The 14,354-nt window shown below is 42.6% G+C and overlaps 1 protein-coding gene across 1 annotated transcript in view; it reads left to right on the forward strand.

Moving 5' to 3' along the window:
- The window catches only part of PGD (phosphogluconate dehydrogenase), a 30,444-nt gene extending 16,366 nt beyond the window's left edge, over positions 1-14,078 (forward strand). Inside the window, exons 9-13 of the mRNA XM_069241197.1 lie at positions 5,302-5,432; positions 11,389-11,522; positions 12,365-12,464; positions 13,091-13,213; positions 13,853-14,078. Coding sequence (XP_069097298.1) covers positions 5,302-5,432; positions 11,389-11,522; positions 12,365-12,464; positions 13,091-13,213; positions 13,853-13,972 — 608 coding nt within the window. The 3' untranslated portion in view covers positions 13,973-14,078. The remainder of the gene's footprint in view (positions 1-5,301; positions 5,433-11,388; positions 11,523-12,364; positions 12,465-13,090; positions 13,214-13,852) is intronic.
- Positions 14,079-14,354: the final 276 nt, after the last annotated feature.

The raw sequence follows: 14,354 nt of genomic DNA on the forward strand, positions 1-14,354 counted from the left end.
TTTCACTCTGAGCCCTTTTCAGAGTAGAGATAGACCTGGTGTTGTCGGTTAAGTCTCTAGACCGATCTCCTAGAGTAAAGATACCCCAGGATTTCTATGTTCTGGCATTCTCTAACTCATGCTGTATTGTGTAATTATTCCCCACGTGTTGTAGGTTCAGCGTCAAGATTTGCCTTGACCCAGAATTGGCCTGGGCCCTACAGGTTCAGTTCCTTTTCTAACCCCACGCTTGAAGCAGAGTTCCTTTTAAGTGTTGTATATTCTACCCCTGCACTCTTAGGCCTGCATCTCCTGCTGCATGTTTGCAGAATGTTCATTTATGATGTAGATCCTGTTTCTCAAACTCCCTCCCCTTTCCCATACCTCGTAACAGGGTCTACACTTGACCGGCGGAGGTCTTCCTGGCTATTCCCAGGTGCTGTAGGATTAGTCCCTTGAGCCATCAGTCGGTCCAGAGCAGAGCTTTCCAAGACGTATTAAGGTTCAGTCTCTAGACACGATGCCTGCCTGTTAATGAACAGATTTTTCATGGTGATGCAGGTTTAACATGTTACTCTCTAGATCTGCACTGTTGTCTTTCAGCCGAGCTCTCCCAGGATTAGCCGGTTTCATTGTTAGATCCTGAGGCCTGCTGTGAATTGGTCTCCGAGTAGACTTGCCCTATGTCATGAAAGGTCAATCTCTAGGTTCCATCATCTGCTTTGGACACAGGCTTTCTAAATAAAGGAGTGCCCTGTGTAGTGTTTTTTTAGTTTATTGCACTAACTCACTACCTCATCGGAGTGTGGTTTTGTTCAGAGTTCTTAGACTGTAACAACCCTGACTCTGAGCAGAGTACGGACAGTTAATAAAGGCTACTTTTCTGGACACCTAGCCCTGCCCTGATTACTACTTCTTTCTGAGCAGGCCTCTCCTACTGTTTACATGGTTGTTGTAAAGCTCTAGCTCCCCAGTGTCTGCTCACACACCTAGAACAGCAGACTTCTTCATATGTTTTGTAGATTCAGTCCCCGTATACCATGATCTGTTGTTACAAACAGTTAGGAGCGCACCTGCCTGACATCCCAGCAATTAATCTGCCCCATTGCATCATGGTAGATGTAGTATCTTCAAAAAACGAACTCCATTAATTTTTAAATATTTCACCTTTAAGTAGGTACAGCCTTTACTGTGCATCTCTGGACACATGTGTTTCTGGGTTAATCCCTTCTTCAGCAGAGAACATATTTGCGGGGTGCTGGGAATGCTGCCATAAATCCCCCGGTTTCAGTACCTCTTCCCTGGCATGCTGGTGCCTGCTCCAGAGCTCGTCAGCCCAGTAGCTCAAGGGAGCCTTTAAAGTCACAAACAGTTAGGAGCGCACCTGCCTGACATCCCAGCAATTAATCTGCCCCATTGCATCATGGTAGATGTAGTATCTTCAAAAAACGAACTCCATTAATTTTTAAATATTTCACCTTTAAGTAGGTACAGCCTTTACTGTGCATCTCTGGACACATGTGTTTCTGGGTTAATCCCTTCTTCAGCAGAGAACATATTTGCGGGGTGCTGGGAATGCTGCCATAAATCCCCCGGTTTCAGTACCTCTTCCCTGGCATGCTGGTGCCTGCTCCAGAGCTCGTCAGCCCAGTAGCTCAAGGGAGCCTTTAAAGTCACAAACAGTTAGGAGCGCACCTGCCTGACATCCCAGCAATTAATCTGCCCCATTGCATCATGGTAGATGTAGTTCCTAACTGTTTGTGACATGATCTGTTGTTAGTAGATTAATCCCAGGTGTCTCGCGCTCAGTGCCTGAATCTCTTAACTTACTCTGATGTCAACACTGCAAAGCATTCTCGGGTGTGGTTAGTGCAGTTCCTGGACCTGGAGAGTTGCCCTAAATCTGGCTCTGAGCAAAGCTTCCTCGTGTGTTGTTTTTTCAGTCCCTAGATCCCTGGACTGTTCAGATCATTGCTTTGTTCTGACATGTGATCTCGCAAGTGTTTTCACTTCATCCCGTGGACTTTTTAACCCTGGTTCTCTACAGAGTTCTCATAGATATTGTACGTGTGCCTCTGGGCAGCATTGCCATTACCTATACACTATCCTGTCTCTACCTGCCTTTGTTTAAAGCACACCTACTGGGTGTGGCCTGGCATTCTTTACATGCATCGCTCGCTCTCTTCAGGCCTTGAAGAGATTGTTTAAGACTCTAGAGTCAGTTAATCCTTTGCCGACATTGTAAGGCTGCCCTGAGTGGTGAGTTGGCAAAGATTGAATTCCTACCTGCTTTGACCTGCAAGCAAGGCAGGGGCTGGGCATTAGTGTAGCCGGAGGAGGGGGCGAGGTTCTCACTTGCCATGTTCTCCCACCGGTACCATTAGCAAAGTGGGCACTGCCCTCTCCCCAGTGCCTAGCTTGCACTGTGCTAGGTATCTGCTTTACTGGAGGAAGGAGTTGATTTTTGTAATTTGTGCTGTGCTTCCTTTCAGGAAGTGCAGAGGTTCACAACCATCCTTGTGCAAACATGCCACTCCTTCCCCATTCGTTGTGGCTGGGACGTCAGCATGACTTGCAGCATAGGCACACCTGAGTCATCCTCCAGTCTCTGAACTATAATGGGAGTGGATGTGGGCTTTCACACTAAGGTGAACTGGGGTGCTTCTGCCCATGAGGGCGGTAGGGTTGTGTGCAAGGTAGGATGTTCATGGCAAGGGGGAGCGAGAGCTCTACAGTCAGAGAGAGGATTCCAGCACTGAGGAGATGGAGTGCTTGGACTCCAGGGTAGTGAGGTTGAACGGCTGTGGGAAGTGGGGGTTCAAGGTCTAGGGTTAGGGGAGCAAGGTGTACAGCTTAGTGGAATGTTCTGGGTCATCTGGGTAGCAGTGCTTCGAGGCTTTTGGGGGCTCCAGGAATTCAGCAGGGGAGTGTACATAAGCAGATGCATATATTAAGCAGAAGGAAGATTATAAAGTTGTGTACACACACACGCGCACTTTTTCACTTGTCAGCCCTTTGAGTGGGAAGGGAGGCCCCCAGAGTTGCTCTCACTGCTTCCCTTTAAACAATCCCACCCTCCCCCCAGCTTCAAAATGGGTTGAACGCCAGGGCAGCATCCATATCCCTTTTAGTCTGTTTGTGAGATCCCAAGGCAGGCCGGTACATTTAAGTCCTTAATGTGATAGAGGACCAAAGGGCTGTGAGTCGCAAAGCACTGAAGGTAGGGTGGGGATCTGTGTCCATACCCATTCGGCAGCTGTGAATCCCTCAGTATGAGGTGAGGGCCTAGGGCTGGTGCAGTATCTACTTTAGTGTGGTATGGAACGGCAGGACTAAGTCACTAGGGGCCTGATGTACAACACAATTTTGCGATTTCACCTTTTGCGACTGCATAAATGGCCTTTTCTAATGTACCATCCCTATTTTGCGAGCCGGGATGGAAATACTGAATTGCAAAATAGGGATTGCGACTTGCAGTTAGGAAGGGGTGTTCCAAGGTCATCCCTTCCTAATTGCGAGTCACAGTGGCTTTTGTTTTTTAGTGTCTGCAATTACGGTCGCAAAACAATCCGTTACCTTCAAATTGGTGGTAACCCATTCGCAAACGGGAAGAGGTCTCTAGGAGACCCCTTCCTCTTTGTGAGTTGAAGTGAAAGTATTTGTTTCAGAGGAGGTAGTGGTCGCACGGACCACTGCTGACTCTGAATAAATGAAAAGAAAACATTTCATTTTATTGTTTGAAATGTATCCCGTTTTTCCTTTAAGGAATCCTGCATTTATTTAAAAAAAAAAGAAAAAAAAAAAGCTTTATTTAAACAGCAGTCACATATATGGTGGCCTGCTGTTCCCAGCAGACCACCATCCCTGTGAGTGCAGCCATTCCCGATTGGATTGCAAATTGCAATCAACCACATGAATATTGATGAGGTAGGTAGTTTGCGACCCCACCCCCGCGCATTGGGAATCAGCAACAGTGTGGTTGACACTGTTGTACATTCCAGATTGCGACTTGCAAATTGCAAGATGCAATCTGGAATGGTTGTACATCTGGCCCTAGATTCTCCGTTTTTATAGGCTGCAGTCCCCTAAGGGTAGGAATGATATAACAAGGTTGTAGTTGTACCTTTTTAATATGGGATGAGAAAAATCTGAGCGATGCTGGGCATATCTCATCTGCTCCAACCATGAATCATTCTCCTAGGCAAGGTTGGCGACAACAATGCATAACCTATGACTATGCAAAGGCCATCTCATTACCCCGGTTCGTGGTGGAAGCCAGGCTGGCACTTGTGCAATTCTGGAAGCAACACATCGTTCCCCCCCCCCCCTCTTTATCTCTGGTGGGGGATAATATGGAACATTTACACGCTGGAAAAAAATGACAGCAGTAGAGTAGGCCTGTTTGAGTAGATCTGGCTTCCATTCCAAACATTTATGAAGCGAGATGGGGCAGATGGGCTCTGACTCGGGGAATGTACCAGAACTGCTGTGAAGATCTGAACTAAGAGATGAACACTGACTCCAAGGACTCACAGGAGGTGGTCACTTGATTTGACCTGGGCTTCCTTTGTTTCTTATTATGTTATTGTATGAATGGCGAGGTTGTACAAATTTAATGCACAATTGTGGATAAAAACATAGTTAAGTGTTTGCTGTAAAATGAAAAATAAAGTGGCTAAAATATAGGAGGAGGCATTGTGGCTTCTGCCACTGTTATTTCTGCCTCCAGTGTGAGTTGATTGATATCCAGATCAGCATGAATGAACCCCCGCAGTATGGGTTGAGACCACACAGCAGGGAGACTTCCAACTCTTCCTTGGTGTGATTGGGAACTTCTAAAACTGTCACTAGACAGTTTGGGTGAAGTAAGACCTTACAGCTACAATAACTGATCCATCGGGTAGGAAACTCCCCCCCCCCCCCCCCCAAATATGGGATGAGACCCCAGAGCTGCAGTCAGTTTGTGGTGAGACCCAATAGCTGATGTCATCCTTCTGTGGGTAATGAAAACCCAGGGCTACTTATATGAACTTGTTGCTTATCCTAAGGTGGGCCACTGGACTTTAATTTTTTACTGCTGATAAACATTTATTTTACATTGTTAAAAAGACCAGTTATGAAGGTGGTGTACTAGGATGTTATGTAAATACACTCATTTACAACCAAAACAACACGATCTATATTCACTCGCTCCTTACTCTTGCTCAGTCATGAAATTTCTGGTCTGGTCCCTAGTTGCTGGATCCTGTCTTCAGTTCATTGGTCTCTGTGGTGTTAGGGTTTCTAGTCTTAGACTTGTGCTGACATTCTTTCTCTCTGCAGGTGAAGCTGTTTTTGCACGCTGTCTGTCGTCTCTAAAAGATGAGCGCATTGGGGCCAGTAAGCACCTGAAAGGACCAAAACAGGCCACATTCAGTGGGGACAAGAAGACCTTCCTTGAGGACATTCGCTTGGTAATCTCAACAGGGCTTGAGCTCATACTAGAGGCCCATTATGCTTTCACTCACCTGCTTCTCCTGTCCCATTCTGTATTGTATCTGCCCTCCGGCTTGCCCCATCCTTCCCCTTAGGTGTTTATCGGGCACAGCTTTTTTTGCTTGGCCTGGCCTGTTTACTCTGCTCTCTTTATTGGCATGTATTGGTGCTATGTTCTCTTTGTTGGGCCGGTCTTGTGACTCTGGCCCCACCTTAATGGACGTGGTACACTCCTGTCACTTAACTGCTTACTGGACACGTCCTGTCCAATCAGGAAACCGGGCCAATGGGACTCTCCTGTTTCTTGAACCCTGTTTCTTTCAAGGACTGTCCTGGTTCACTGGCCATATTTCTCATTGTTCTCAGTGGGTTAGCCTTGTTGCTCTGCTTTCTTTCCCTTGCTGGGCTGCTTGTGTTCCTTTGGCAGTGCCTCTTATCAGGTTACTCTGTTCTGGCCTCGACCTTTGCTGGTCATGCCATACTCTGTACCCAACTGCTTGCTGGCATTCTCTTATGTCTCTGATGATGCTTCCTGCTATCCTCGCACAAAAGGCATTGAGGAACATTTAAACAACCCAAAGGTAGCTTGTAAGTGAGGTTTAGGTGAGCGGGAGAAATGGGGCTTTATGGAGCAGGAGAAACAGGGTTTTATGATACAGAGATAGGTTACAAATATCTTTAACAGAATGATGAGTTTGTGTTTTCCTCTCTCTGTGGCCTCCTTATGCAATGCACTGGTCTTGGCTTCGTGCTTTGGGCACTCTGATGGGCCAGTTCTTTTGTTCTGCCCCATGTTTTTTTCCTGCATGACTTGTTCCTCTTAGGACCAAAACAAAGAATTGCAAATCTAATCAGACTAGATATTTTACATGAAATGAATGCCCGAGCTACTGAAGTGAACTGATGGAAGGTATGTGTGGACCTTGTCAACCATCTTCATGCTGCTTATAGCTCTAGTTTTTTATAATGCCTGACAGATATTATCCCCAGTTTAACAATAGCAAAAAGTCACTCTGGTCACAAATCCACTACCATGTTTGCAGAAATGCAGAATACATATGCTTCAAAGATTTAGTGGTTCTAATAGTTTTCATCCTTTCATACAAATGCTGTGATATGCTGAAAAGAAGATGTATTGATTTAAAAATACGCAAAGTGTTAGTGAAATGTAAGGCAGGAGAGAAACGCAAAATAAGAATGAAGGAAGCTTATATATTCATTTGCTGACAGTATTGACAGTTTTCAGTGAACATGGTATGTTCAGTAAGTTATATTCCAGTTCTAATCTAACTTTTGTTAGCACCCTATATTCTTCAATTTCCGTGACTCTTGGAAGTCGCGAATATCAGAGTTGTGGCTTCCAGGCTACTCAAGCTATACTTAGAGTGAACATATACCTTTTTCCAAAGACATCATGTTTGGCTTGATAGTGCAGCTGGAACCATACATTATGTGATGAACAGAAAAATTGCTTTGAGAAGCACCACTGACCACTTTATCTCCGCAAAAAGATTGATTCCTCCGAGTACTGTTTTTGATAGGGCAGAAGTTGTGTGCTTCCGTTGCAACAAGTTCAGCATTTTAGGAAAGCCTACGCTCAACACTTAGTTGGTTTTGACAACGAGCCATTGATCAAGGCTACATGCCTGGTCTGTTTAGCATGAAAAGGCAACAGGCTCACCTTAATGCAAAAATCATGTCAAAGCCAATAGGCCTTTAGGGATAGATTGTCATTGCACTTTGTTAAAGCTTGTGGGCAGGTATTTTATTACCGATAATCTCTCCGATAACCATAGCAGACAAGACGTTTGGTATTGGTCACCCCGAAGGTTAACATTTGCACTTTGAGTATCCTTGCTGTACCCTTTAACGAAAGTATGTATATTTTGCCAAATTTAGTTAATTACATATTTTGTAATTTTGAGACTCTTTACTGATTTGCCTGGTAGGAAAGCTAATGTGGAATACAGTAGATATGGGTGGATTATAGTGACACATCGTTGATAAGGGCTGTAGGCCTGATTGGGTCATTGGAAGAGTTATACAAGAGACAGTAGGCATAATATTTTTATAATGAACATTTATGAAAAATACAGTAGTCCTGGTGTTTTTGTTGTGCAAAATCATATTTTACAGCAAATGTAGATTGCAACTACAGTTTGCTAAAGCCCCTGTAGACAGGTTTTGCATTACCTGGATCTTCACAGGCAAGTGTTTTGATGTTGATGTCCAGCTCTAGTTTCTCTCTCTGAAAAAGTTTGTGGATCGATTTGTAGCTTGATAATCCCTTTGACTCTCTTAAAAGGGGGTGACTTTTTTTTTTCCTCAGCTGTAATTTTGTGTAGCTATATATACTTTTCTGACAATGCCTGAGTGTCTTGTGGCAAATTTTATGCAGAATTATTTGGAGCTCAATTCGGAAAGGTTACAAACCAACAATAAAGGCTATAGGCCTTATTGGTTATTTGGTAAAATGTCATACCTATGACATATGTTTATTATGATAATTTATGACATATGCAGTAAGCCTGATAAGTTTAATATGGAAATTGTTTGTCATAGGCTTTGTTATGGGTCAACATCTCTGACTAACACTTGGAGTTGAAAATGTTCATATTGCTGTTAGGGCCTTTTGAGAGAGGTCGTAGATTTTTGTTGTCGGTGTTTTTAAATACATATTTATAATTTTGATTGCTGTTGAAGCAAAAATGTTGCAAGTTGCATAGTTCAGCTCGTGAAACCCTTGATCACACTAGCGGAGCTTTCATTACAATTTCAATATAATCCTACTCGTCATGCCCCGTGTCACAATGAACATGATAGACATAGTAAAAATACTTTGGTTGTCGGTTTTAATATTTCCACTATCACAATTACTTTATTGCTTAAAAAACAATTCATGCTTGTTAATTTCATTTGAAACTTGAAACAAATGAATTTATTTTAAAAAAGAAAATCCTTCAACACCATACATCAAGTGGAAAATTATCGCCTCAGCCATGGCTGAGTGTTATGTAATGCAGTAAAGCTAATCTTGTTTTATGGACCATGCAATACAGCTTAATACAGTGCTTGAAAATAAAGCCCTGTGGGCAAAAACTGCGTATTAACTCCTTTGCTTGAAAACTGAGGAAAAAAATAAAGCCCTTGTGGGCAAGATCTGCTTGTCAACTCATTCAGGTCCATTAAATACAATAATCTCAAACTATAACATACTAAGCTGTAGCATGTGATCCTTGTTACTTCTTCGTGTGCAGCATGCTGTACCTCATGTAATGTCTCAACTTGGTGAAATCTCTTTAAGAACAGTTATGCTCTGTAAAAAACAAAGAGTAAGAATAATATGCAAAAATATTACTAAATGAAATATTTGTGGTAGTGACCCTAATCATCTGTTGAATCACCTCAGTCTATAAATGTGTATATAGGTCTTCATCGACTTTGAGCCCCCACACCCTTTTTGTGGGCTTTTGCTATCTAATATCAAAATATAGATTGATTCAAGTTTCCTAAGGTCCTTTTCTCCATTGCCACCCTTGATTGTTCTAGGCACTGCATCAATGACAAAGTACCTTAACTCTGTCATTGTTATGTGTTGCTGCAAAGTGTCTAGCCACAGTGTATGGTTCTCTTTCCCTCTTCTCCCCCCCCCCCCTATTTTTGATGACTCTGACATGCCGCAATATGCATTTATGAACTTGGAATTTAGTACTCCCTATGTATCATAGCCCGCAAGAGCATTCCAATACATAAACGGCATAATCTGTTTCACAGCAGTATGCTCCCTTGATGTATTGTGGGGGTGGGGGGCCTTTCCAATGGTGTGTTGAAATGTGTCTTATTTACACTATATTAACATGCTTTGCACTTGCTGAATTTACAGAATCCACAGCTATTTTTGAGCCAATTGCTCTCAGTGGATTTCACTGGATTGTTTTTGACTAGGTTGACCCACATAGTCCTTAGTTTCATTTTAACTGGGATGCACGTTTTCAGGAGGGTTTTTGGCCAGTAGAACAACTATGAATGCAGCACTCCAGGATGTTTATGCAGCAACCAAAATGACACGCGTCAACCGCCGTTTCGCTGACATCAATGAATGTGAGGAAGACTCCAGTCTTAGAGCCTTCATAGCTCTAATAGTAAAAACAGAAGTGGTTTCCCCAAGAGATTGGGCACCGAAATAAACAGCTGAATATCGCAGTACAAACAAACTGCTTTGTGAATATTATCTCCCTCTCTCGCTCTATCTATATATATATATATATATATATATATATATATATATATAAATATATACACACATACATACTTACACCCCCCCCCCTCCGCTAAAGTTCCTTAACAAACAAAACCATAGGAGCACCTGTAAGCCCAGTTGAGACCCGGGCAGTTCGTTATAACATACAACCGTGTCTCAACCGGTATCAATCAAAATCATTTTACACAATATATGAATAAGGAAGAGCCACCAATCAAATTACTGCAGTTGTATTCACAATATCAAGAAGACCATGTATAGCAACATCAATAATTATATAAATCATGCACTATGAATAAAGTGAACACACAGTGCCCACGAATGACGCATGTGAAACACGCAGGGAAGAAGGTGAAACAGCACATAGGCAATAATTACAGTATTTTAGTATATAAATTGATGATGAAGAAAACATATTATAAATATTATGTAGTAAATGATAAGCCAAATTTTGCTGTATTATATGTTGACGGCGTTTTGACCATAGTCACTTAAGGTCATCATCAGGACAAGAATTCACAGGGATAACTGTGCGCGGTACAAATAAAAATAACATAACCTAACATAACTAAGTGCTGCCAAAAGAAACCGTAGCTAAGAAAATTAAAAGAAGAAGTAAAGAAAAGACCATCCAAGGGCTGTACAGGGATTTGTTAAAATAGTTGCTTCTTACCAACCTGTTGATTAAAGTTCAGGGGGGGGGGGGGGGGGGCAGGGGAGAGGGGAGAGAGTAACTCATCATGCAGCAGTACAGTTGGAGTCTGGCAGAATTCAGCTTCTAGCTCGCACTGGTAATAGTGAACCCGAATAAGGAATATATTCTATGGAACAAAGTGTGACATTGACCTCAAACCCCTAGTGGATGAAAGGGGAAAAGAGGATTAAAATTCGAAGTGCACCCACAACATGAGAAGGTGTTGGTCTCCACCACTGTGTTTTAATTTTTTTTTTTTTTTTTTTGGTACCAATAAATGTGTCTTTATGTTAAATTGACGCAAGCACATCTTTCACACTAAAATGTAGCGATGGATGTCTGATTTGCTTTTCACGTAATTGTGTAATATGGGTAGTTTTCATGAAAGTTTGCATAATTACGCCAAAATAAATTCCATACACCCCTACTAAAAGCTTCAATGACCTGATGCACTATATTGACCACCTGTGTCAGCCCATTGTTATGGCTTGGGAAAGGAACAATAGGTAACTCCCTCTTTGGTGGCATTAACCATTGTAACACTGCCTGAGCCGAGTCTAACAACACATATCGATAACTGGGGAGCAAAAAGTAAAATAACATATTGGCCTCGGAGTAAGAGTGGCTGCTGCCTTGCAGGTTAGTCACAGCCCTCTTCCCCCCACTTTACCCCTTTCAAGCAATGCCAAATAAGGATGCAACGAGGTTACACTGGTATATGACAAATCAGACCAATTTGTCTACATGTTAAAAAGAGTAATTTTTCAAATGCTAATGGCTGGTGTGCGGCTTGCCTCCCACTATCCTCTTATGCTTCCTATTTCAGAGGGTGTGAGATTCAAAGGGCAGCAGCAAAGTCACAAAAAATAAGTAAAATGCTTTGATACCAATGTGCTGTGAGTGTTCTGACATACTTTTGTGCATGTGTTGAAAATTTTACATAAAAATCAACTTAATGAAATCCTTTTAACCTCCACAGGCTCTGTATGCCTCCAAAATCATATCCTACGCCCAAGGGTTTATCCTATTCCGGGAGGCAGCGAAGGAGTTTGGCTGGACACTCAATTACGGTGGCATCGCAATGATGTGGAGGGGAGGTTGCATAATCCGGAGGTGAGAAAAGTGTTCTAGGGGTGAGCAAAGCTTACCTTGAGGTGACATTATTGCCCAGTGCACAGTCCTCCATTCACCACACCCACATCCTATCCTACCAGAAAGTAATGAAAAGAAAAGGGAGTTTTTTTTTTTTTTTTTTTTTTACAAATGTGGTAAATATTTCCTTTGAATTTAGTAACCATTAGGGTCAGTGTAGAACTAGAATCTTTCCTTATATAAAAGAATCTACTCTTTGATCAGCTTCCTTATGCCATATTTTGAGGTGCTGTACTGAGCATTGTTGTGGTGACATTGAGGTTTAAAGATTTCTCATAAGCATGTTGCAGAAATCTGTAAGGACCTCTCTCCATTGGGCCTGCTTACTAACCAAAGATTTATGTACCGTGTAGTAATTATATATATCTCTACCCATCCCGAAATGGCATTTGCAATTGCTTCAAAAACATGGTCCCCTCCAGAACCAGTCTTTGATGGTTTGACCCAAATATAAGGCCTGATGTGTTCCCTTTGCTACAAGCAGCGGGAGTATGGAGGAACACCTCTCTTACTACCCCAACCCTTTATGTGCAGTGATGCTATGGTTTTCATTGATCAGAAAGATGCTAATAACATCTTTATACACCTACATGGGCCAGGTTCATGAGCCCTTCAGCATCCGAGTGTAATTCAATAATTTATCATCCATTTCTATTTTGTTTTTATTTATTTTTTAACCTTCACTACCATTGATAGAAATGCAGGTCTCCACACCCACGAACACCAGAGAACTTACTGCATCTGTCATCCACATTATCCGGTGAAATACATGCAATGACCACACTTTTTATATTTCTTTTTAGTGTTTTTCTGGGAAAAATCAAAGATGCTTTTGAGGGAAATCCAAACCTTCAGAACTTGCTGCTAGATGAGTTCTTCAAGAAGGAAGTGGAGAGATGTCAGGTGAGAGTGTGAGGAAGGTATAATAAAACAACGGGCTGGGTACATGGTCTGAATGGAAAGAACACTGGTCTTATTAGTCTGATTGTATGTACTCAGCAAAACTACTTACTACTCCCTTTCCTAAATTCACAGGTGTGAACGCTTCCCTCGTGTACGACCCGGAACCCCACTCATCTCCTCTGTATACAGTTTGACTCCTGCTCACCAACACATTGTATAGTTTTTGACTCGCACCTACCTTGTCTCCCTATGTTTGCCTTCTTTACCATGGCACCTAGATTCCTTTTGTAGAGCCAGAGACCTTTCATTTCCTACACCCACCCACTGCCCATCTACTATGTCTCCTCTTGAACGGCATGTGACCTACTCTTTACATGTCTCATCCTGTATCAGGTTTGACCACCCCTCATCCCACCCTCTTATCTTGTCTCCTCCCAATACAATCTTCAATCACCTGCTCAGTTTGATTGCTTATAAGTGGCATTTTAACTCCTCATGTGCAGCCTGTTAATTGTGCCTAAATTGCCTCCCTTTGTAAGGATTAAATATTTTTGAGGGTCCTTTGATGGTTCTGCTGTGGCCTTTGTTATAAGCTGAACTGTTTCCCTTGCTTTTGACATTTGCAGGAGTCCTGGCGCCGGGTTATCAGCACTGGGGTACAGCTTGGTATTCCCATGCCCTGTTTCACCACAGCTCTCTCCTTCTATGATGGTTACCGGCATGAGATGCTGCCAGCCAACCTAATCCAGGTGAGACCTGCTTTGTCACATGTAGATGTGATCTAATATAGAGAAATGCATTTAGTGGTTCAGTGTATTTAGTGAGGCGCAATCACTGGTGTAAAGGAACTTTAGTATAGAGAATCTGAAGAAACAGTTCAAGTTATGATGAAGGCGGGAGTAGTGCCTATGATGGAAAGTATGTCACATGATAAAGAAGACTGCCTCCAGTTATGAGGGATCATGGCACACACACACACACCCTTCTATGAAAGTTTAGAGGAACTCTCGCCTTCTGAGCAATGCCCCAGGACAAATGTGCATACTAGTATTTGGCTGATGCCCACTCTGGGGCTCATGCGATGCAGTGATATGGCTTTGATAGCACTATACTGTCCATGCAGAGTTGTGTTCTACATTTTCCCATATTGTGCTGTTTGTGCAGTATGTATTGCATTCTGCTTTCACTCCTGCCAAGATGACACTTGTGACCTGTAGAAAAAGAGTGTTAGGACCAGTACATCCCAGGTTTTGTGAATGAAGAGCAGTAGTTGTAGAGGGATGCGAGTGTGCGTATAGCTACTGGGAGATGTTTCTCCCTGAGGCCATGGAATCTCTGGGTGTGCCTATTTTACACCAAGACTTCAAGTACTTTTTTGTGTTTCACAGGCTCAGCGGGATTACTTTGGCGCACACACATATGAACTGCTCTCCAAACCAGGACAGTTTATCCACACCAATTGGACCGGCCATGGAGGAAACGTTTCATCAACATCCTACAATGTCTAACAGAGGCACTGGTGTGTAAAGATCTACATTTTCCTCCCAACCAATTCACATTTTCAACATCAGTAGAAGATCTAAGTATAAGAACACAATAAACCTACTTTTTATATGCCTTTGTAGCTGTGTGGTTTTTACTGTAGTTTTTTGTCCACTATTCTTTATAGAGGTTGCCCCACCCCCTTGTCATCCTGAAGGAATATAGACAATGGTACCCAAAGGCCAACTACAAGATTAAAATGTTGTATTCATTTTGAACTCGAGTACCCTCTCTCTTTCATGTATTGAGATAGTAGCGGGATGTTTAGGTTTTGAAAAGCAGAGTGAGGAGGGTGTCTGGTTCAATGTACAATTTGGGATGGTCCACTCTTGGCCTTAGTAAGATGGT

Source organism: Pleurodeles waltl, chromosome 6, assembly GCF_031143425.1.
Source record: "Pleurodeles waltl isolate 20211129_DDA chromosome 6, aPleWal1.hap1.20221129, whole genome shotgun sequence".
NCBI classification, from domain to species: Eukaryota; Metazoa; Chordata; class Amphibia; order Caudata; family Salamandridae; genus Pleurodeles; species Pleurodeles waltl.